The sequence below is a fragment of the Sesamum indicum genome, linkage group LG12 (assembly GCF_026168435.1).
Source record: "Sesamum indicum cultivar Baizhima isolate 11 linkage group LG12, ASM2616843v1, whole genome shotgun sequence".
NCBI lineage: Eukaryota > Viridiplantae > Streptophyta > Magnoliopsida > Lamiales > Pedaliaceae > Sesamum > Sesamum indicum.
Window position 1 is genome coordinate 15,517,154 of NC_142668.1, and position 21,369 is coordinate 15,538,522.

The window sequence follows — 21,369 nt, forward strand, 5'->3', positions numbered from 1 at the left end:
CCAATTTTTTTTTTTTTGGAAATCTTGTAATTTTCCCGCCCTTTTTCTTTTTTCTTCATGATTTTGGAAAATATCCCTATGAAACACTTTCATTTTCATATGATTTGATTAGTTTGAGGTAGACATCTACCCATACGTGTTTCATTTAATTGCATTCTTAGACATATATGCAGTTTTGCAACAATGTTGTTTTTCATACTTTGAAGTTTGATGCATGCACTATTAATGATGATGTAGACCAAGAAAACAAAGTCTAACAAGTTGATCGGATGCATATCATTATTACCATATGTGTTATTTATTACGTTGGAACGCGCATTATGACTAATTTCATCATGATATTTTCGAGAACCTAATTATACAATATATTTATTCATTATTACTTTACTTTAAATATTTATGTTGAATTGATATTGCACTTTGTATTGTGCTTTACATACAATTATCATTTTCACTTGTGTATTTAAAAAAGTAAGAATACAACACAATTTATACTAATTGTGGTTATTAACACAAACTATCTACCAAATAATTCCAAGTGATTATTGAACTACTTGACCTCTATATATGCGTTACTTTATTAAACACGATACCTCTATTTATGTATCAATAATATGTTTTTGTAGTGAAAAGCGGAACATAAACAAATAAAGTGGAGGAATAAAATATATACATCCACTTAATAATAGAAGGTGAAGTATGAGTACATGCATGACGAGTAATTACGAAACAAATTCAATTTTATTCTATTTCATCATTCTGGAAATAAATATACTTGAAGACGAATGTAAAAAAAAATATTTTCACCCTTTTTTGTTTAATTTTTCTTTAACCTTCCACAAACATACATACACGCACTCACGTGCTCTAGATTTTTAATAATAACTAAATAATCTAAAAAAATATTTTTTAATTAAAATTTGTCTTTTCTTATATTTTTTTCGCCTCGCGCACAAAAGCATGCACGCAAGCAAGCACCCCAGCACATAAACTTTCATATCTTTTTTTTAAGTACATCCGGGGTAGGGGGTTGGGGGCACCTGTGTTTAAACCCAAAATCCTTTCCTTCAATTAGGAGTGGTGTCAATTCAACCAATTGATTGACGGCATAAACAATCGTATCATATATATATAGATATATATGTCCATATATATGTATGTATATCTCCAAGATAAACCTGTGTGCCCATTTCATGGAACAGAACCAGGGAAGAAAAGAATAGAGGAAAAATTGAATCAATCGAATGAAAGAGATATTACACCACAAATAACTAACAAATAGTTTTCAGAAAATGTTGAGGATTAATAATCTACAAATATGATGAGACTTATCCATCATCACCTACAAATGCAGAATAATGATAATAATATAAGAAAAAATTCGAACCACACAACATGTATATATCGAGCTCTAAAAAGGGAAAACCACACAAGATTTGATGGGAATGTCATTTCTGGAGAAACAATGAAATGTTGCAGGTCCACATGCTACTCTTCTTTCGGTCCAACATCCAATAACAATATATGATCAAAAGCCCCTTTGCCAAAACATTACCCACTACTCATCCTTTTACATTGCAAACATTTGACAACCACAAATGGGATTTCAGGACAAAATAATTCTAGGTCCCTTGATATGGTACTTCTTTCCTATTCAGTAAAAATAAAGCTAGTTCAAATTTGGAATAGAGCTTACGGAAATGCTTGCAGTATGAAAAACATGTGCTCTCACTTTTCATCCTAATCTTCCTTCGTCAAGTGTGGGTGTGTGCTTATCTTCTACCAAGTGGTATCCAAGTGAGATTGTACTGGGCAAGGAGTGCAATTTGATTTGAGTTTATGACAAGAAATGAGCACAATTATGTATTCGCATTTCAATCAACTTTACTATACACTTGTCACTTATTCGTTCTGCTTTTTATTCGGGTTGAAACTAAAAGGGGTGGGCCTCTTAAGTTCACCTCCTAAATCCTAATCTTGTCACGAGCAACCACCACTCTGCGTGATGTAGTTACACAAAACTTTTCATTTCAAGATGATGTGATTATTTAGGTGACATCCTAAGATCAAAGAAATTTGTGGCTATGATAGCTGGATTGAGTAAGTCATGCCCCAGGAATAGTTTACACAATAATTGTCATCAAACCTTTTGTTTCTCATCTCAAGGGAGGTATATTCTAGCCTATGGGATGGTAGTAGAGTTAGTGGCCAATCTTTCCCTCAATGGTGATTGATTAACCAATATCAGCTTAACATGAAGTCCATGGCATATAGGAATTCAGATACTCATACAGTATCCCACCAGTCTTGCATAGAAATGTAAAGCCAATGGATAATTAAAATTTGTGGAATACATGAAATACTAACTTCACTTGAAAAAGATTCATCATTCATCATAAATTATCAATGCAAAGTGGATGATCACAATGGAGGAATTATCAAAAACCACAGCAATTTACAATTACGTTAGATTTTATTATTTATATAGTAGAAGTAGAACTAATAACTAAACCTGTACAAAAAAATTTCTTGATTTCTCCTCACTTCCGAGCAGCATGGTAGAGCTCCAAGTAATCAAGAGCAGGTCTGTTCCAAGACCAATCTTGCTCCATAACACGCTTGCATAACGAATTGAACCACTCCCTTCCATCATACCAGGCAGATATTGCTCTAACAACAGTACACATACACTTAGTTAGTTCTCATGATAATCATGGACAAGAAAGAATAATATGTGGACAGAGAACTGCAAGATTTATTATCACCTATAGAATCTTAAATCAGTGTCCTAACGACTGTATTTTTCTCTTGGTTGAAAAGATAAGCACAGAGATCCAGGGTGAAGAAAGAAACTTAAATGCACAATAATTTCGCCTTTGTATCTTTTTTTGCCATACAAGGTTTTAATTTTGTTTCATTTTTATGGGCGACCTGGGAGTGGAGGTGGCATTAGCCTGTGTTTTGTATAGTTGCATGCATCATATAGTATAACAAAGGAATTGTTCAATTACCACTTCTACATCTCAATTTAGAAATTTTACAGCTGGAAATCTTTTGATAGAAACTGTTCAGGTATAAATGTTATTCATTTTTGGTGTATGGTTGACAAAAGAGACATGTTTTCTGGCAGATGCCAGTGGTTGACTGGTGAACAGCATCCAGATGTAGAGGTGTCTAGAAACTCTCAGGAATTATGCACAAGATACACCCAAAAATATCATGTGGTTGAAGACGTCAAACACTTTCATTGAGATGAGAGAGAGAGAGAGAGTGTAACTGAAACAACCATAAACAGCATACAAGTGCAGAATTAGAAGGCATCACATGAGTAAAGTCTAAAAAGTATATAACTCAAGGTTTTTACCTATTCAGAGCATAATCAACACCAGCAGAATCTGCTCCATCAAAATTAAATCCATTTGGTTCAAGACCGTGTGCTTGTGCTCTTTCTTTGTCATGGTCAACATCAAAAACAGTATCGTAGAGTCCTGCAAGGAAAATTGGTGACCGAACATTTAAATGTTTCCTTTACGAAATACTTACAACAAATGCCTAACAAGGAATATAATAAATCACTCTTGGAAAAAATTGATAAACGAATTCGAGGATGGGAAGGAATTCGGTTAACATTTGTCGGTAGGCTGCAACTTATCAAATCCGTACTGATGTCGTTTCACACCTATTGGGTAGCGGCATTTATCTTACCAAAGACGGTGATTCGTGAGATTGAGAAACGCTTGCGTACCATTCTTTGGAAGGGTACCACAAGAACGGGCTATCCGAAGGTTTCTTGGACACTTATTTGTAGGCCAATGGAGGAGGGGGCCTCGGCCTTGGGGATATTTTAGCCTTAAATCTAGCTCTCATGTGCAAGCGTTTATGGAAGATTATTGTGCAATGACAGGACTCCATCTGGGTTGATTGGTTATTCCATACTCGTCGTGGGGGTGGCAGCAGGTTCTTACTCTCCGACCATAGCTATTACCTTATATCGACTTTCGAGTTGGTAATGGGGATTTATTTTCCCTTTGGCAGGACTCTTGGCATCTATTGGGGCCATTGATTCATCACTTTCCTACTGGCCTGACCGTTACGAACATCCCCCCGGCTACACACCTACACTCGGTCATTGCGAATGGGGAATGGAGCTGGCCGCCACTCACTAATGAATTCGTGGCGATCATTCACCTTCTGTCTGTCATCCATGGTGGGGAGAATCGTATTATTTGGCGCTTGAATGGCAGTACTTTTACAACGGCGGCGACGTACCACCTCTTTTATTCTCAAGGAGTCAAGGTAGGCTGGACTTCACTATTCTTGGGTACTTTCAAGATTTTCCGTAACCAATTTATCTTATGACTTGCCATTTTGGGACATATGACACGTGTACTAACTACTAGGTAAATTAATGAATTTATCGGATATATAGTTTCTCGTCATTTGTTTTACAGAAAAACTGGAAAGGTTTGGAAGTGGGTTGTTCGGATGCTAAGCTGGCAACTACATTCACAGAGGAACTAAATCAAATAGCTGCATATGTAAACTTAGCTTATGATGACCCACTGTACCACTTAGGAGTTCAGACATTGCTGTCTTATTTTTTGGAGATGACCACTATGCAAAGGCCAAGGGACGAGGAAGTGAAAATGAGAGGAAATTAATCTCTAATATTGAATTTATGGTGGTCCAAAACAGTAGCAATAACATAAAGAAACCGATCTATGAAAAGTAAATAATATCACCAGAATATCACAAAAGTCGGATTCAACTACATGTGATTGTGGTACAAGAGAACTATTATAAAAAAGTTCAAGCATCAGCATAAATATAGAAACAATTGGCAACACAATAAATGATTGAAATGATTTGTGCATACATATAGAACAAATATCATGAAAGATCGAATCATAATGGAATTGCATGTAAAAAACACATGAAAAAGGCCTAATCCCACTAGATTAATTGATGAGCTTTTAATAATTTCAATCAACTTGAAAGTTTTGACCCTAATTATAGTTGGTATCAGTCACGTCTAAGGCTTAGTTTATCTCATGGATCAAAGGAAGAAAAAAAAAACAAGCACTCTGTAATAGAGATTGATAGAAATGCCTTTGCTCCCCTCTAAGGCAAAGCATGAAATGATGCACCAAGCTTACACATTTTGATTAACTTATGTCGCACCTTGTTGCAAAACCAAGTACGACTCCCCTAAATTAATCTAAATGATAACAATGTATACGCAACAAGACTAGGTAAAAGTTTCGCTTGCAGATTATAATTTTAGGCGGCAGAGAAACCAAGCAACAAGAGAAACTTACTGACCTCCAGTTTTACGGACGACAGGAATTGAACCGTATCTCATTGCTGTGAGTTGAGTTAGTCCACATGGTTCAAAAATTGAAGGGACCAAAATGAAATCTGCACCAGCATATATCTGCATACCATCAAAATATCAATAGTAAAGTGAACATGCACACTGATTTATCAACAGACGGGAAGACAAGCTCAATTCTGTGCAAAATACCAAGTGTGAGAGAGGCTCGTCATATGTCAGACACAGGCGTGCTCGGTCATTGTGCAAAGAATGCAATTCATTTGCCAAATTGACAAAGTCATTCTGGATCCGCGGATCAGGAGCCGAACCCAACAGGACAACCTATCAAAAGTCCTCGATCAGCATAATCATCAGAAAGTTAATCACTAACTTGTTTCTGGAAATAATATCAAAAGTAAAAGAGGTAAATAAAGTTCAAACACGACAGAGATTATCATGATTCTTATTGCTTAAGGATGATATTACATAAAACATGGATGCATATGTTATCAATGCCTTCTGCTACATGCATGACCCACCAACAAAAATTTTGTCAGGAGATTGATGAAAACTATATCATATTCTTCGACTCAACAGTTTGGCAGAGTACAATAAGTACAGAAATTAGACAAACTTGTCCATTGCGTTCCAGGGTGCGCCAAATGGCATGTTTGATGAGGTGGATTCCTTTCTGGTGAGTCAAGCGGGTAATGATTCCTACCAAGGGCAGATCAGCCTTTTTCAACCCAAGTCTTTGCTGCAAAGCTTCCTTTGCAGCTTGTTTGCCTTCAATAACATTTTCTGAAGTATAAGATATCTGTAGAGGCATGCATGGCATTTGCATTAGCCAGCAGGAAAGAAAAACATCAGTTAGTGGAGTGAAATCTATTGATTTAGAATTCCCAGTTGTGACATATAAATGCAATATTATAGTATATATTATTATTTTCTTAAGTTAATGATTAAAAGATATTTATGTATATATATAGAGACATAATCTTGATTGAGGTGAGAAGGTGCTGAAGTATTTTAAACTAGAAACAAAAAGAAACAAACATTTCTTTTGTTTTGCAAACAGATGGAAATTAAAAACTAAAATGAAAACAAACAAAGCCTTAATTGGTTAAGATGCTAACCCTCCACAAGAAAATGACCTAAATGTCGAGTGACCTATTACTCGAGATATCTGTCACCGAGCCCAACAACAAGGTCATCACCTATGATTTGAGATTCAACCTTTTTAACATATCCAGCATCTAGTAATCAAAAGCATAGCAACATAGCTGTCTTGTTCTAATTTATGCATCCAAACATTACATATCATCAAAGAAAGTATACCACTTCTACCAAGAAGGTGGATTATAAGTTATCAACATCTGTCCTTCTACTCTGAATAAGTAAAACAGAAAGAGACATAACGAAAAGGTAAGTTCAAGAAATGTAATTTACTTACGGGGATAAATTTATCATTATACGGATCCCATATGTCTGGATCAATTCCATTCAGAATGCCGTGAAACTTGAAAAGGTGAGGGGCAATTACAGGATTTCCAGAAACTTCCTGTGAATAAGTAGGGGACACCTGCCGGAATAATATAAAGTTTACAATATATTAGGTAGGACTCCTGTCTCCGGGTCTACTTCCTAAGATTCCCAATCATCAAAAAGTTCAAGCCCCATGTTGAAGTCTTTATTGGAAGGACCTGAGGAACTTACAGTTGTAGCTTTGTCTGCAAATCTCATGGCTTTCCCAATCAACTGTGCTCCAAATTCAAGGTTGTGTATGGTGAAAACAACACGGGCTTTGCTGAGGCCATAATGCATGTAATGTTCCTTAAACAACCACGCAACTGGAGCACTAGACCAATCATGACAATGAATTATATCCTGGCAAATAAAAATCAACAATCAAAACCTTGTGTTAAACTTTTACAGACAAAGTAAATAATATCAACTGCAACCAGGAGACCAATGTCAGCAAGAAAGGCAAATTTGCAGTACTTTTCCTGTGTCCTTATTTTTGCACAGGTCAGACAGATTATTGGTTTAATCAAAGAACTGAGACTTAAAGAGACGAATATGATCACCCAGAGGTCAAAATTTTGGTATACTACAAATGATCGGGACAGAAGATATATTGCTAGAAATGTCTACATTGCACATTATGCACCTAACTAGTCGCAAGTGACTCCAGAATACAAGCAGAAAGCATAAGTTAGGAGTAACTGTTTCGCACCCTCATAAGTTAAAAAAATGTAAAGGCTCTTATTTAGCATAGGACCCCTGTGTGTCTCATCATGCCCTCAAGAATTCAGTTATCTTAGATGCAACAATAAGGGTAATGGAGTTCAATTTGATGCTTATACGAGATAGAGCTTACTGGATGGAATCCACTTTGCAGAAGAAACTCAAGAGCTGCGTGGCAGAAGAAACCAAATCTTTCCCCATCATTACCACGTCCATAAATGCAGCCAACCCAAAATAATCTGGAAGAGGCATTTGCAACGGAAATCGTAAGAACTAGGGCTACTGATGGATGGAGGAAAAAAGCTTCAAAACAATGAAAAGGGCAGGTGGTTAGCAATGGTAAACCATTCATTTACTAGACTGAGAATTCAGCTCAACATGCTCCAGGTTGTTGTTGCAAAAATTAGATATCACCAGGCTTTCCATGTGGTCTTCTGGATTGATATGGCAACAGAACATAAGCATTAACACTAATCAAATATGACGAGGCAATTGTCTCCTCATGGCTACACACATGTAACTTAAAATTTAATTTCACATTGGCTCCTTAATTAATACATCAGATATAATGCAAATACTAGTCAAGCAATCAAGAACTGTCCTGCTCTTTTTTTCTCCTGAGTCCGACCTGAGCTTAAAGTTAACTTGCATCTTTCATTGATCTATTTAATTATTCTTGCTCTACATAAGGGAAAAACTTGAATAAGCCACCTATATGAAGGCAAAGAAGCTAACTGAATCAGGTTTACTTCAGTTTTCCCATGTTTCATCTGGCTGCATTGGCTAAAGGAAACATAAAAAATACCTTAGGTTTAGAGTCTCTATATTCCAGAAGCATGTGCCTTTAAGGTAAGAGAAAGAAAAATATTTTAAGGTATATAAACAGATGTCAAGTAATTAAGGAACAAATCCAGTCACTGTATTGATCAACAAGTGAAGTTAGAAGGAGAAGAAAGACTGTAGATATTAGGAAGACAGGAAATACATTATAAAAACATTAAAATAACTCAAAGTTTCGTTTACATACCCACAAAAGACTTAAGAAAGCAGCGAATAAGACTCTATTCGCAACTTCATAATAATATGAGGACAACCGGAAACTCAGTTTAATGGTTTAGTATTGCATCTTCATAAATCGTTGAACTGACATATTGTTCAATTCAGTTGTAGGATGAATCACTTAGTTCATGACTATAGAACTAAGTAGACAAATATCAATCCTTCAATCACTCAAAACGTAAATAGATGGAGAAGCGCCACTGGTGTTTATAATTCTGAACATGAGCAGCTTCAAACAACAAGTAAGCGAAGTATATGCCTCAAATATAAGGGCAGCAGATGAAATTACCCATTCTGAGGCTCCAAAAAATAGACAGAAAGGCCTTCCACCTTCCCGGACCAAACTTTAATTTCAGTCCCACCCCAAGAATAACTCTTATGAAACTGGAAGTCCTTCACCTATTCCATGACATATATATAAAGTTTGTAAACAGAGCAGACGTTAACATCGTAACAGAACGTGTTATAATCATCGAACATATTAATAAAACATCGCTACCTAGTTTTCATTAGCATTAATTTTCTTGTCTTCTAATTATGAGAATTCGAAGTCAAAAACTTTGGGATTGATAAAAAGTGCTCACTCTATTATTCTACAGATTGGTTTTGAAGCATACTCATTTTTTTTCAGAAATACAACTAAGTAGAACTCTAGCAAGACACGTCCCTCAAACTTGAATCCAATAAAGCATAAGATATATGGCACCTCACCAAAGAAACATATCAAAACTTACATTGCTAAGATTCAAACAATCATACTTTGGAAGTATTATGTCCACATTATGGTTCATGTCCTGAACAGCTCGAGAAAGACTAGTAACGACATCACCAAGACCCCCCACCTGCAAGAATAGAATGAATGGATGCATCTTATAGTAACTTGTAATTGTTTCTACAATAACCTAGTAAACAAATGCTGTATATAAATTCAAATAAGAATAACTACAGAAGATCCTCACAACTTAACAAACACAATTAATACAATAATCCTTGCAATTATGTTCCTTTGCTTAACAAAAAAGAAGGAAAGAACACTTTTTACTTTTCATAGAAGCCCGTCACAAAACAAGCACGGTATCTAGCCTGCAGCAATTTAATTGCTAGATCTAACCACGGTAAAGATGTGGATCTTAAAAACCATATGGTAATTTCATCCAAACTTTTGTAAGAGTTTCTATGCTGACAGGATTGAGAAGGGAAAAACCACAGTGACCTCTGTTCTTCTCTTGAGGTTAAAATAAATTAACAGATCCAAGTTGTATAGGTATTATGTGTCTTAGTATGTAAAATGTTATTATAAATCAAGTTATGACAGGTCAATAACATGCTCATAAATCCAAGTATATCATCCAAAGGTAAAGGTTGAAGTAGAGAAACAGAGAAAGTAAAAGATACCAAACTGTTGAAATCTAACCAAAACTGAAACTATAAGGTTTCTTACAAATGCACAGAGTTAGACTGTAAATAGAATTAAACATTGTTCATATAGAAAATGAAATAATGACCTCAAGCACAAAGCTCACATGGAATCCTCCTCTAGAAATTAGATTTGAGTGAAAAAAAAAAAAAAATGATTCTGTAGTTGAGTGACCTAGACAATCACGCACAGAAGAGTACAATTGTAAGAAAGACTTAGCAAGTTAGCAATGATTACCTTTGCGATAGGTGCCATTTCAACTGCTATGTGTACAATGTGCATTGGTGGCTCCTTCGAAACTCCTCCAAATACAGGAATGTGGTAGTCCATACCATTCTTGTTGTCGAAAATTCCGCCATCTTCTTTCTCAGAGAACACAAAGTCCATCATATATGCATCCAGTGGAATCTTGACTGCCAAAGAAGGATGAAGACAAAGGAGATGTCAACCAGATAAAGAATTAGAAATTATTGCCACAAGCAGAATGGCAACAACCCATAACATCCCTATAGAAAATGATTGGCGTAATGATTAACAAAGTTCTGAAAGAACTCAATATTACCAGTTGCTTTAAGATGGGATCCATTTTCAGCAGGAGTCATTCTTTGAGGTGGCAATGGACCCAAGCGATGAGTCCAGCGATTGAATGAACATCTCAACCAGATTTCAGATTTTCCATTTAGGACAGTGTTGGCGGGATTATAAAATAAGGTGACTGTGCTTCCAGCTTGAACATCAAGGGGGTCAGTGTAAACTATATGCTTTTGAGACAACAAAAATGTTTTCAAAGTCTTTTCCTTTGTCTCCGCTTTCAGGCGTGCAGTTTTTTCAGCCTGTGATGAAAACAGAAACAGAACATAACATGGGAGACAGTCAAAACAGAAAAATCTCTACTAGACAGACCGATAGAGTAATTTTGACATTACAAAGCCACATATGCTAATATGAGATCGTTTTCTTTATGCAATGATTAGAGCATTTAAAGTTGATACAGTCTAAATGATGTCTGCTCCTTCCAGCGCCTCTAGAAAACTCACCTTAGCCCGTGCCGCTTCTTCTCTTAACCGCCTTTCTGCCTGAAGTCTTTTATATATTTGTTGTTCTTCCTCAGCCCAATATAATTCCTCAGGGATGGAGTTTGGGACAATGGCATGAAAATCTTGGTTACCATTGTTGTCGTAAGTAATTGCCTGCTGCGGTGGACCATCAGCAAACACCCAGTCCAAAACAAGGGCTCGGTCAGGTATAATAACTGCATCCATCAAATGTTGTATGGTACTTATTACAGTGATTTGAAGACATTAAACAAAAAAGAGATAAATAAACTGCAGTAGAATACTTTAGGGAAGAAAATCATGAAGGGAAAACTATGGAAAATTCTAGCATGCCCGATATAACTTCATCCGAATGTTGTAAAACATGACCTAACACCTATACAGAACCTCTTCTTACGAGCATAATACATAAATATCACTGGAAGTTACCAGAGTTAGTTGTCGAAACTTCAGAAAACAGAAGCAAATGATAATCGCTTATCAGACTTATGAAAAATGACATGAATGTTCTCCTTCACAGAAGTTCCATTGCCTGAATTGCAATATAATCAAAATACAACAGGGACAAGAAATTTAGTTCTACGAAGTATGGGGATCAACCAAACAGTTGCAAAAAAATTGAGTCGTAATTATTGCTAGGTGGATGCAATTTAAATCTCAAAAACAACAACAGCGAATATACAACCAATTTCTGGGCAATCAAATTTCAACACGAGGCATTGAAAGAGATTAGCAGCACCTAAGAGGATCATAAATCAAATTTCCAGAAGAGCTTGAATACAGAAGTGGTCATCCAATATAAAAATATTTTCCATTGATTGTACTAGAACTTGTGAACCTCTACTCAGGACCAGAAAGCTGTCTGATGATTCCATAAATTTACATTTAATGTAAAGGGTTTTGAAGCCAAGTCAGATAAGTCATTACCACCCCGATATCAGGCCATATCTAATCAGAACATCAGCCATGGATAAGAGCAGCATTCAAAATGTAAACTGGAGTTTTTCAGACATCAATTTATTACCTCACATTGTACACACAATCACAACCAACTGAATGCACTAAATCACACTGAAGTTGAGAAATTGATATACAAACCTTCAGCATACCACCAGTCTCCACCTTTGTTCTCAGCTTTGATGAGCTTCAAAACAATAGACAGCCCGTCCTTCCAACCATTATGCCCTCCATGAAGCCATATGTCCTTAGCATCAGAAAGTGGTCCTGAGCTCCTGTTATAGTATAATTTGATCATGTGATTGCATTCAAATTCACTGGGCCATATGTACCAGACACTATGAGAAGATGGCATAGCTATTTTCATCAACTCTTGCAGTGTCCCCTTTCTCTTTTCAACTTCCTCTCTTGCCTGAGCCCTATCAGCTTCACTTGCTACTCTTTCTGCTTCTATACGCCGTTGTTCTTCTGCTTGTCTTTCCTTTTCAGCTTTTTGTCTCACTAATTCCTCCTGTTCCTTGCGTTTCTCTTCAAGCAAGAAATCTTCAAAATCAAACACATCCATTCCACCCTCCACAGTTATGCAGAAATCTTGCTTGTCATTGTTGTCATAGACATCATGCCCATTATAGAACACAAAATCGATCTTGTATGCTTCCTTAGGAACATGAAACTGGCAAGACCACCAATCCCCACTGAGATGGCTCTTGCTCAACTTTATGGTAAAGGATTTCCATTTCCAGTCATTAAAAGCTCCCATGATTATAATATCAGGTTCGTTCTTCAAAGTGGAGAAACTTCTGTTAAAATATATCTCTATATCTTGGTCAGGTTTTACAAGCTCAGGGTAATAGAACAATTTGTTGCCTTTCCTAAAATTATCCTCAGCAAGCCTGGCTAACACCTCTTTACGTAAAATTTCTTCACTTTCTAGTTTTAACTTTAGGAATTGATCGTCACTCCTTTTATCCTTGCTGTTTGAAGTATAACCATCATTAAACTGGTTTGCATTTTTTGGAGTATTTTCAGTTTCATCTATTCTTGAATCTGTTTCACCTAATGCATTAATTCCCATTTTAGAGATGCTGGTTTCTTCTTTGGACCCCTCTTTGTTCATGTTCTCACGCCATTGAGCTTCATTACTTCTAGAATAAATCTTTGTTACTTCAACATCTCTTCCATATACTGAAACATCGGCGCCTGAGTTTGCTGTCACCTTTTCCTGCAAATCACCAATTCAAGTGTTTTTATTCCTTTTAGGCTCTTTATCCTTTAAATCATCCAACGTCGTATTTACTAATAATGCAGTACCTGCATCAATACTGACCTCATATTTGTTGATTTTTTCTGCATCTTTTGATTCCATCACGTGCCTACCAACTTCCGGAGCTCGCCCATTCTCTTCAGATTGACCAATCTTATTGTCAAATAATGATTGACTAAATGGTACGACTTCTCCTATAACACCGTCACTCTCTTCATCACTTTCCTCAACTTCTGCAACTAGATTAATGTCTGATACCCCTTCCTCTTCAGATCCAACTTTTAACTTGGGTGTTTTAGCATTGGAACCCCCAAATTCCTGGGCTGGCGAAGCATCTGGACCTTCCTTTTCTTCATTGTTCTTCTGATCCCTTCTCTGAGTACTTGTAGGGACCTGTGTTCTTGGCACAAATCCCCTTGGTGTAGAACCTTTGGAACCGGGTGTGGAAATTTTCCTTTGCCTTTTTCTTGAGAAGTCTACAGAATGAAAAATAAACAAATAATGAAATATGGAATTCAGATATCAAAAATAGAAATAATGGTCAATAAATCCAAGCAACCAACCCGCACTTGCAGTAATTCGATATGCAACCACATGATCCTTCTTCCATTGGAGCGACTGCAAAACAGGTTCTACAGTATGACAAAAGTTTGCCAGGACTAAAGTTCACACATCGTGCCAATGACGAAAATTCAAATACATGAAAAAGAAAAGCATACATCATTGTTTAAGCAAGTACCAATTAGATACACCCAAACATCTGACTCGCTCAACCAACAAACTGATCAATGCGTAACAGAACATAAAATTTTCGCCATGGGCTTCCCTATCACTCCAAATAGACAAACCAGAGAGAGAGCAACCAGCACACTTACTTGAAGCAACAAGACTTGGAGTCCACACAACAAGAACCAAATCACAATCACCGTATTGCACTCATTAAAATATTCATATGAAGTTACTTGGGGTGATAGATACCGGTCCCATGCGGCAAGAATATCAGAGAAAACAAGATTTAAGAATCAGACAACCATAAAACAATGGGTTACAATATAAAGAAAATCAAGAAAACATCAAGATTTGAAATCAGACCACCAAAAGGAGATATATGATATGCATATTATATAAATATCAACATGAAACAAATACAGAACACAATTCGTGGTGTTTCTTGAATAATTGATTGATCCACCATGTACACTGATGATTCCCTTACCGAACACAAACACCAACGCACAGTAAGAAACATAAATTAACGCGAAAGAGTGTTACTTGTCCAGGCAAGAATCCAAGAAACGGCTTGATCTTCGACTGGGTTCTCTCACTCAGCACTGTCCGCTGCAGTGGCAAGGGAACCTCCATCCTTCTCTATCTCTAAAATAAACTAGTACGATGGAAGGAAGAGTGCAGTTTTCACTTCTCACAGAAAATCACCCAGAAACATCCCCCTCGGATCTCTCCCTCTCTCTCTTGATCATATCTCAGAGGATATTACAATAATGTAATATAATCATCGGAAATATTAAACAAGAAATATCGAGAATTGAGGCGGGCAGTGCTGAGATAGTAGTTCCTTGAAGTTCTGATAACTTCAGGTATGGACCCAACAATCTGAACCATAAATCTTTTCCTTTTATATATACACAAATATATATATATATATGATAATACTATAGGCTCCCCTCCTGTGAGTATCCAACGGCTAGCGATTGTTTTGACTGGGGTTGACCATCTTGATGTGGGTTTTTTAAAGGCGGTGATGGGGTGGGGGTGGATGCCAGTTTGGCAACAGATTTCCTTTTACATTTGGGAGGTCAGCATAATGTTTGGATTCGTTTTTTTGAGTATTTTGTTGTGTTTTGTGGAAATAGAGAGAGAAAAACAAAGATAAATAAGTGTGTGTTAGAGATAGTAAGTATGTTTGGATTTGTTTTTGGAGATAATTTAAAATAAGTATTATATATTTAATGTTGTGTTTTGGGAGACAAAAATTACTATTCATTGTCAAATCATGCCTTTGGAGATAATTTAAAATAAGTATTATATGTTTAATGTTGTATTTTGGGAGACAAAAATTACTATTCATTGTCAAATCATGCATTTTTTATATATATTTATGTATATATGTGTGTATATATATATGTATATTTTCATGCTAAAACAGTTAAAAACACCTAAATAAGGTGTTTTTGAATGATGGCAAATATTGGGTATGTTTTGGCTTGTCTCAAAAATAAGTTGAAAATGAAAACAAACATAGTGCAGGGTTTTTGCACAAGGAAAGTAAATCAAGAAGATCCTTAATTGCCACGTGGACTCAATACAGTGGAAGAATCCGTAGAGAAGCGCGGCTGCGGCCTTCAGTTGGTTTCTTTGCTTAATTGCGATTCGCTTATTAGTCTAACGCTCATTTTTATTTTATATGAATTATTATAATTTATTTATTATTATTATTATATTAATATATTAATTTAATAAAATTATTGTATAGTATATAGAGTAATTTATTGTAATCTATTTACTGTTATTAATAAAAAAAATATATAGAACAAAATATCTGCTACAGTGATTTGAAATCATTGATTCTATTTAATTATAATTGACTAAAGTGGTTAATCTTATATTGTATTTGGATCAATAAATTTGAAATTAAATATTTTAATAAGTATAGTAACAAATTCGTCGAATTTATTTGGATAATTTAATATTGCAGAGGATTTTAAATTTTTAGATTCTAAATTTGGACTATATTTTATGCATAATCATGGCTTTCTCCAAATCTATTAATCAAAACCAAATCAATTATAAAAGAGAAACAAGATTGAATATAGTGAGATAATGGAAAAAAATAAAAATAAAATACTAATAAAAAAATGCAAAAGAAAAATCAACTATAAAACTATATAAATAGTTTTTTTCCCCATAGCGAACCTCTATAGTCGTGGTCTAGATAATTATTTTATCTAAAATTTCCATAAGAAATCTCTTTAGAGTGATTATCTACATTTTTTTTCTTTAAGTGGTACTCACATATATGATTATATCGATATTTTAATAAATCGAACAACAAATTAATTCAATTAATATATCATTGTGATTAAAAATAATAAATAAATTATCATAACTCGTGTAAGAGGAAATACATGCGTCTGATAGGATTCGAATTCGTAATTTCAAATTTGTTTGAACTTTCACCTTAAATTGCTTTATTTCTGATAACATGTGGATTAAATAAATATTTTATATCACGGGGATAAATTATTCATTTTCGCTAGCCGGATGAGGTAAATTGCAATTAAGCATGTGTGTATACAATGGCACACCAAAGTTAATTATTGTAAAGTCATCTCATTTAATAAGTAGTGTGGATATAGATATTCAATCAGAGCATGTCGTTAACATTGTTCGTGCCACATAATTAATAAACTGATTTTAAACATTATTTTTAACAGTGGTTATTATCAATAGTTGATTTTTCAATAATAATTCCATACAAGTGATATTAGAGTATGATGTTATTGACATCCAAATGTGAGCTTTGTGTGTGTAAGACTGTGAGTATTATTCACCATCGTAATTAAAAAAGGTACATACAAATTGAGGGCATAAGTGAATTGGAGGCATAATTTTTAAAAATTGAGTTAGACGTGTCCATTTTAGAAACTAATCTAAAAATGGCATGTACCGGATTAAAGTGTGCTTAAATTGAACTAGGAATTATATATAATATGTACATACATCTATTGATATTCATTTTTAATATCGATTATGTTATATCCTTTTGTATCCCTCATGATGATTTGTAATTATAATAGTTATGGGTGTATTTTGTAACCACAATTTTAGTGGTTTATAAATACCATCATGTATTTCATTTGTAAAAGAAGCTTTTTGAGAGAATAAGAAAGTGATTTGAAGAAAATACATATATTGTTTTTTTTATATTATATTAGGAATGATAAGTCAATAAATTTAGAATTTCTCTAAGTTTATAACAGAAAAGATAAAAAAACGAACAGTAACTCTAATTACGGAAATGGAACAAAATGATGGCTCTTGTTGAGCAAAAAAATTTGCAACATTGATTGCATTCCAACGCTTGAAAGGATAGGGAGAGAGGGAAGCCCATGCCCATGCGTGATGCCCCGCAAATAAGGCCCTGAGGCGGTAGCCCAAAATTAAACTTAAAAATCTGCCGCGCCACTACTCTTGGCGGCCACTACCATTTCCCGCCTCTCATCCCTCTATTTTAAACCCTATCTGTCCACCCTATCCCTCATCCCACCACTTTGCATCCCATCTCTCCCCCTCTCTCTAGGGTTTGAGACAGTTTTTCAGTTTTTCTCTCTAAGATCAGACTCGCATCTCCACACCATGAAAACTAGGTCTAGAAGTAACATTCTCAGATCACCATCGCCGACTCCGTCGTTTTATACGTACCTCAAGCCGGGAGCACTTGCCCAGCTCAGATACTCGAAGATCACTGCTAGGTCTAAAGAAATTGGTGCGCAGACCCTGCTTGCTCTGTGCCAACTTAAACCAAGTTCAGATTCAGCGTTTACGCAGCCACATTCCACTGGACTGCCCATGGATGGCATTCCGTGTTTCAATTTGAGGGTTAAGAGTTATCCGCGGTGCCTTCAGCGCAAGAAACTTATAGCTGTCACGCCATTTTTCTCCGAGACTCAGTCTTGATGCCTCGTTTCATTGTAGTTGTCAAAATTGTAGATCAAAAACCTGCAAAAATGAGTTTTAGGGTTTTCCTTTTGGTTTCTTATGTCTAGGTTTACTTTCTTGTAATTGATACACAGAAGAGGTGTAGAAGAATTTCAGATGAATAAAATGAAATAATTGGCTTGTTTCAACGCCTTATTTCTAGTTTCTGCATGAATCTTTGGTCCATATTTGGCAATTGTATCTGACATGCTGTTATTACCTTGATTAAAGGCAGTTGTTACGATTGATGGATTGGGATTGATGAATCTGAGCTCTTTTAACCTAATTCTTCTCCTGAGTTGGAGGCATTTTGCATCTAGGAGCTTTCTGCTATTTAAATCAGTATTGATTTGTTGATTCTTGTTTGGTTTGCTATTTGTTTATGTTTCTATGCATTACAGTTCCAATACTAATAAGGCAAATCATGAACTATTGGAGTCTTTGATAGAAATCTGAACAGCCAAATAACCAGTCTGATAAGAGGCTTTTCTGGTGTGCTTTCCTGCAAGAGTATGCTAGGTATAGCTCTATCAATATGATAGTTTATCAAGAACATGTTTATGCAGTTTCAACTTTATGATTATTTTAAGATTCTTATAAAGTCTTTGATGTATGAAAATGAGGTATGACATCTTGATGGATACTTAAGCCTGTTACGATTGTGGAAACAGGCCAGGCTGCGGGAAGAGAGGAATGGGGATTTCATCCAATCCAAAGGTCTTAATCTTTCACATGGTTTTATATCCATTTGTGTCTATGTTGCTTTATTATGGCTCTGTGCTCTTCCTGTTTTCAAGGTAGTGAATGCTGAACTTTTTGCCTCTAGAGTTTTACTATGAGTTCTGTTCTTTGAGATCAGTATGCTTTTCTGGTGTGAAGTTGTGAAAGATGCAGCATTATGCCGTGATCTTGAAAACTGGAAGTCCACGTAGCAAAGTGCAGAAAACATTTGGAAAAAACTAGACTTACATGTAATGGTCATGATTATTAAGATGTACATCACCACGAGCCCATGACTATATGGTAACTATATAACATGCTTCTCTCTTCTGCTCCTTGCATGTTGATATGGACACTTACCATCTTTCCGATGTAGAATTGGAAGATGGCTTTACTCTTTGAATGAAGACACTTATTGTTAATACAATAACGAACATAGAATTATTATTGAAGATAGCAGTTGCAGTCGTTTATAGTTGACATGTTTGTCCGCCTGTGGGTCTACCTTAGTTATTACTACTACTAACTTACCATTATTATGTTGTACAAGTGATGCATAGTTATTACTGATGCAACTTGGAAAGTTTGGATCAGTATCACTGTCAGTGAGAATAGCTTATTACGTAATTGCAGCTATCTGTTTATTAATCTTCTTGGAGCTATCAATGGTTTCTGTCTTCATAAATCTGCTTGGTGAATTTCACCAGAACCTTCCCAGTGAAATTTCAGTGAACCTTGAACTCTAAACAAGATGCAAAATATGGTTTCTAAGTTGGTGCAATGTTACTCCAGAAACTCCATACTCAACAATAGCCTGATTACATTTTACAACAGTTTGGAGGATTCCCATGATTTTTCCTAGCTGCTCTACCCACCTCACACATTGCAAAAGATCAGGCATGATAGCTTCTAAATCTCCAAGAATTCTTGTAAAATTGCAGCGTCTAATAGTTTCCGAAGATAATTTGGGTCTAAGACAACTCCAAGCAATACAATTTATAGTTGTACTGATTAAGAGCACATGACTCAGAGAAGTTGATGGTGGAGAATGTATGAAACACAGTTGGAATTAAAAAAATTAACATATGTATTAAAGGTAAGTAAGGCCCTTGTGTTACAAAATAAAATGTTGGTCCTCATCTTTCATGAAAATTTATACGCGGTTGAGAGTCACAAATGAAAATTGTCTATGCTAAAACTACTATCTTAACAACTATAATCAACATGAAGATAAGCACCGTTATGTGCAGACAAGAAACTTAGCATTTTGCTTACGCCAAAGCATTGGCTCCAGAAACGATCTCCAGAATCTCCCCGGTAATCTTTGCTTGACGCTCTCTGTTGTAGATCCTGGACAAAGTTCTCTTTAACTCCACAGCATTATCGGTAGCGTTGCTCATGGCACTCATCCTGGCAGCAAGCTCACTGGCTAGCGATTCCTGCAATGACCTCAGTATTTGACTGTTCAAGTAAAGAGGCAGAAGGGCGTCAAGAATTTGAACTGGGTCCTGCTCGAATTGCAAGATTGGCGAAAAATCTGCAGTTTTGGTCCTCACAACATCTCTTTCCACTGTTAGCTTGCCTTCCTTTGTTGTCAGCCTGAAGAACTCATCTTCTGCTGCATCAACACAGATTCCATTCACATCACATATTTCTCCTTTTGGTGATAAGGGCAGCAACGTGTGAATTACTGGATCAGATTTCACCAAAGACACGAACTTGGTGTAGAGAAGCTCAACTTTATCAACCTCTTCACTTACGAACAGGGAAAAGACGTCATCGGCTATCACCTGGGCTTCTTTGGCAGTGGGAAGAGAACTGCCTTCAAGAAACTTATCCACAGGAATGTAAGGTCGACGAATAAAATACGAGTTACCCTTTTTACCAACACTGATCACAGTGTAATCAAGGCCAAGTTCCTTTAGTTCTCTGATACGGGACTCGGCCTTTTTGATGATTGCATTGTTGAATCCACCGCAGAGGCCACGATCACCAGTTACCACGACAAGAGCCACTTTCTTGACCGGCCTAACTTTGGTCAGAGGGATATCTATATCCTCTGTTTGGAGCTGCTCGTTGATGTTGTAGAGAACTTCAACAAGTGTTTCTGAGAAGGGCCTGGCATTAACCACAGCTTCTTGTGCTCTTCTCACCTTGGCAGCAGCAACAAGCTTCATGGCCTCGGTGATCTTCTGTGTGTTCTTGACAGAATCAATACGGTCACGCAGTTCACGAAGACCGCACTGAATGGGGGTGGAAGTTGATGATCTTGAAGGGCTAGAAGAGCTAGGATTTGGGAGCTGAAAAGGAGTGATAAAAGAGCGAGAAGAGAGTGCAGAAGTGTCCGAAAGAGAAGGTTTTGAGGACACCCACATTGTGATATTCGAGCAAGACATGGTTTTCTGCACCTCTCTCTTGAGCTCTGCAGAAAGGTGGCTATGGAGGAAGAAAAGAGAGCAAGTGAGTTCGTCTGAAAGAGAATTAGTTTTCAGTCTTATCTCTATTGTTTTTTGATGCTGGTATTTGTGGGTGAATTTTCTTGGTGCTGGAAAGTCGAAAAAAATGAAAGGTGGAGGATTGTGTGGTAGGATGAGGTTTCAGGATAAGGATTTCCAAACTT

General features: G+C 36.2%; 2 protein-coding genes across 3 annotated transcripts; both read right to left on the reverse strand.

Annotated features, from left to right (window-relative positions):
- Positions 1-2,367: 2,367 nt before the first annotated feature.
- On the reverse strand, positions 2,368-14,935 carry SS3 (starch synthase 3). Of its 2 annotated transcripts, none has more exons than XM_088876189.1 (17): positions 14,586-14,935; positions 13,883-13,931; positions 13,377-13,789; positions 12,191-13,271; positions 11,075-11,289; positions 10,600-10,870; positions 10,275-10,450; positions 9,355-9,462; positions 8,910-9,019; positions 7,695-7,800; positions 7,031-7,201; positions 6,768-6,896; positions 5,949-6,131; positions 5,525-5,656; positions 5,323-5,434; positions 3,365-3,488; positions 2,368-2,670 (listed from the first exon to the last, which is right to left on the reverse strand). In XM_088876189.1, exons 1-17 carry the CDS (start codon positions 14,673-14,675, stop codon positions 2,541-2,543), a joined length of 3,600 nt encoding a protein of 1,199 aa, XP_088732315.1. In that variant the 5' UTR covers positions 14,676-14,935; the 3' UTR covers positions 2,368-2,540. The 2 variants fall into 2 exon arrangements, with proteins under 2 accessions (XP_088732315.1, XP_088732314.1); XM_088876188.1 differs by having other exon boundaries at positions 13,877-13,931.
- A 4,883-nt stretch (positions 14,936-19,818) lies between these two features.
- ATPC1 (ATPase, F1 complex, gamma subunit protein) lies at positions 19,819-21,333 on the reverse strand. The gene has a single exon (XM_011097761.3). The coding sequence runs from the start codon at positions 21,143-21,145 to the stop codon at positions 20,021-20,023; it is 1,125 nt and encodes a 374-aa protein (XP_011096063.1). The 5' UTR covers positions 21,146-21,333; the 3' UTR covers positions 19,819-20,020.
- Between the last annotated feature and the right edge of the window lie 36 nt (positions 21,334-21,369).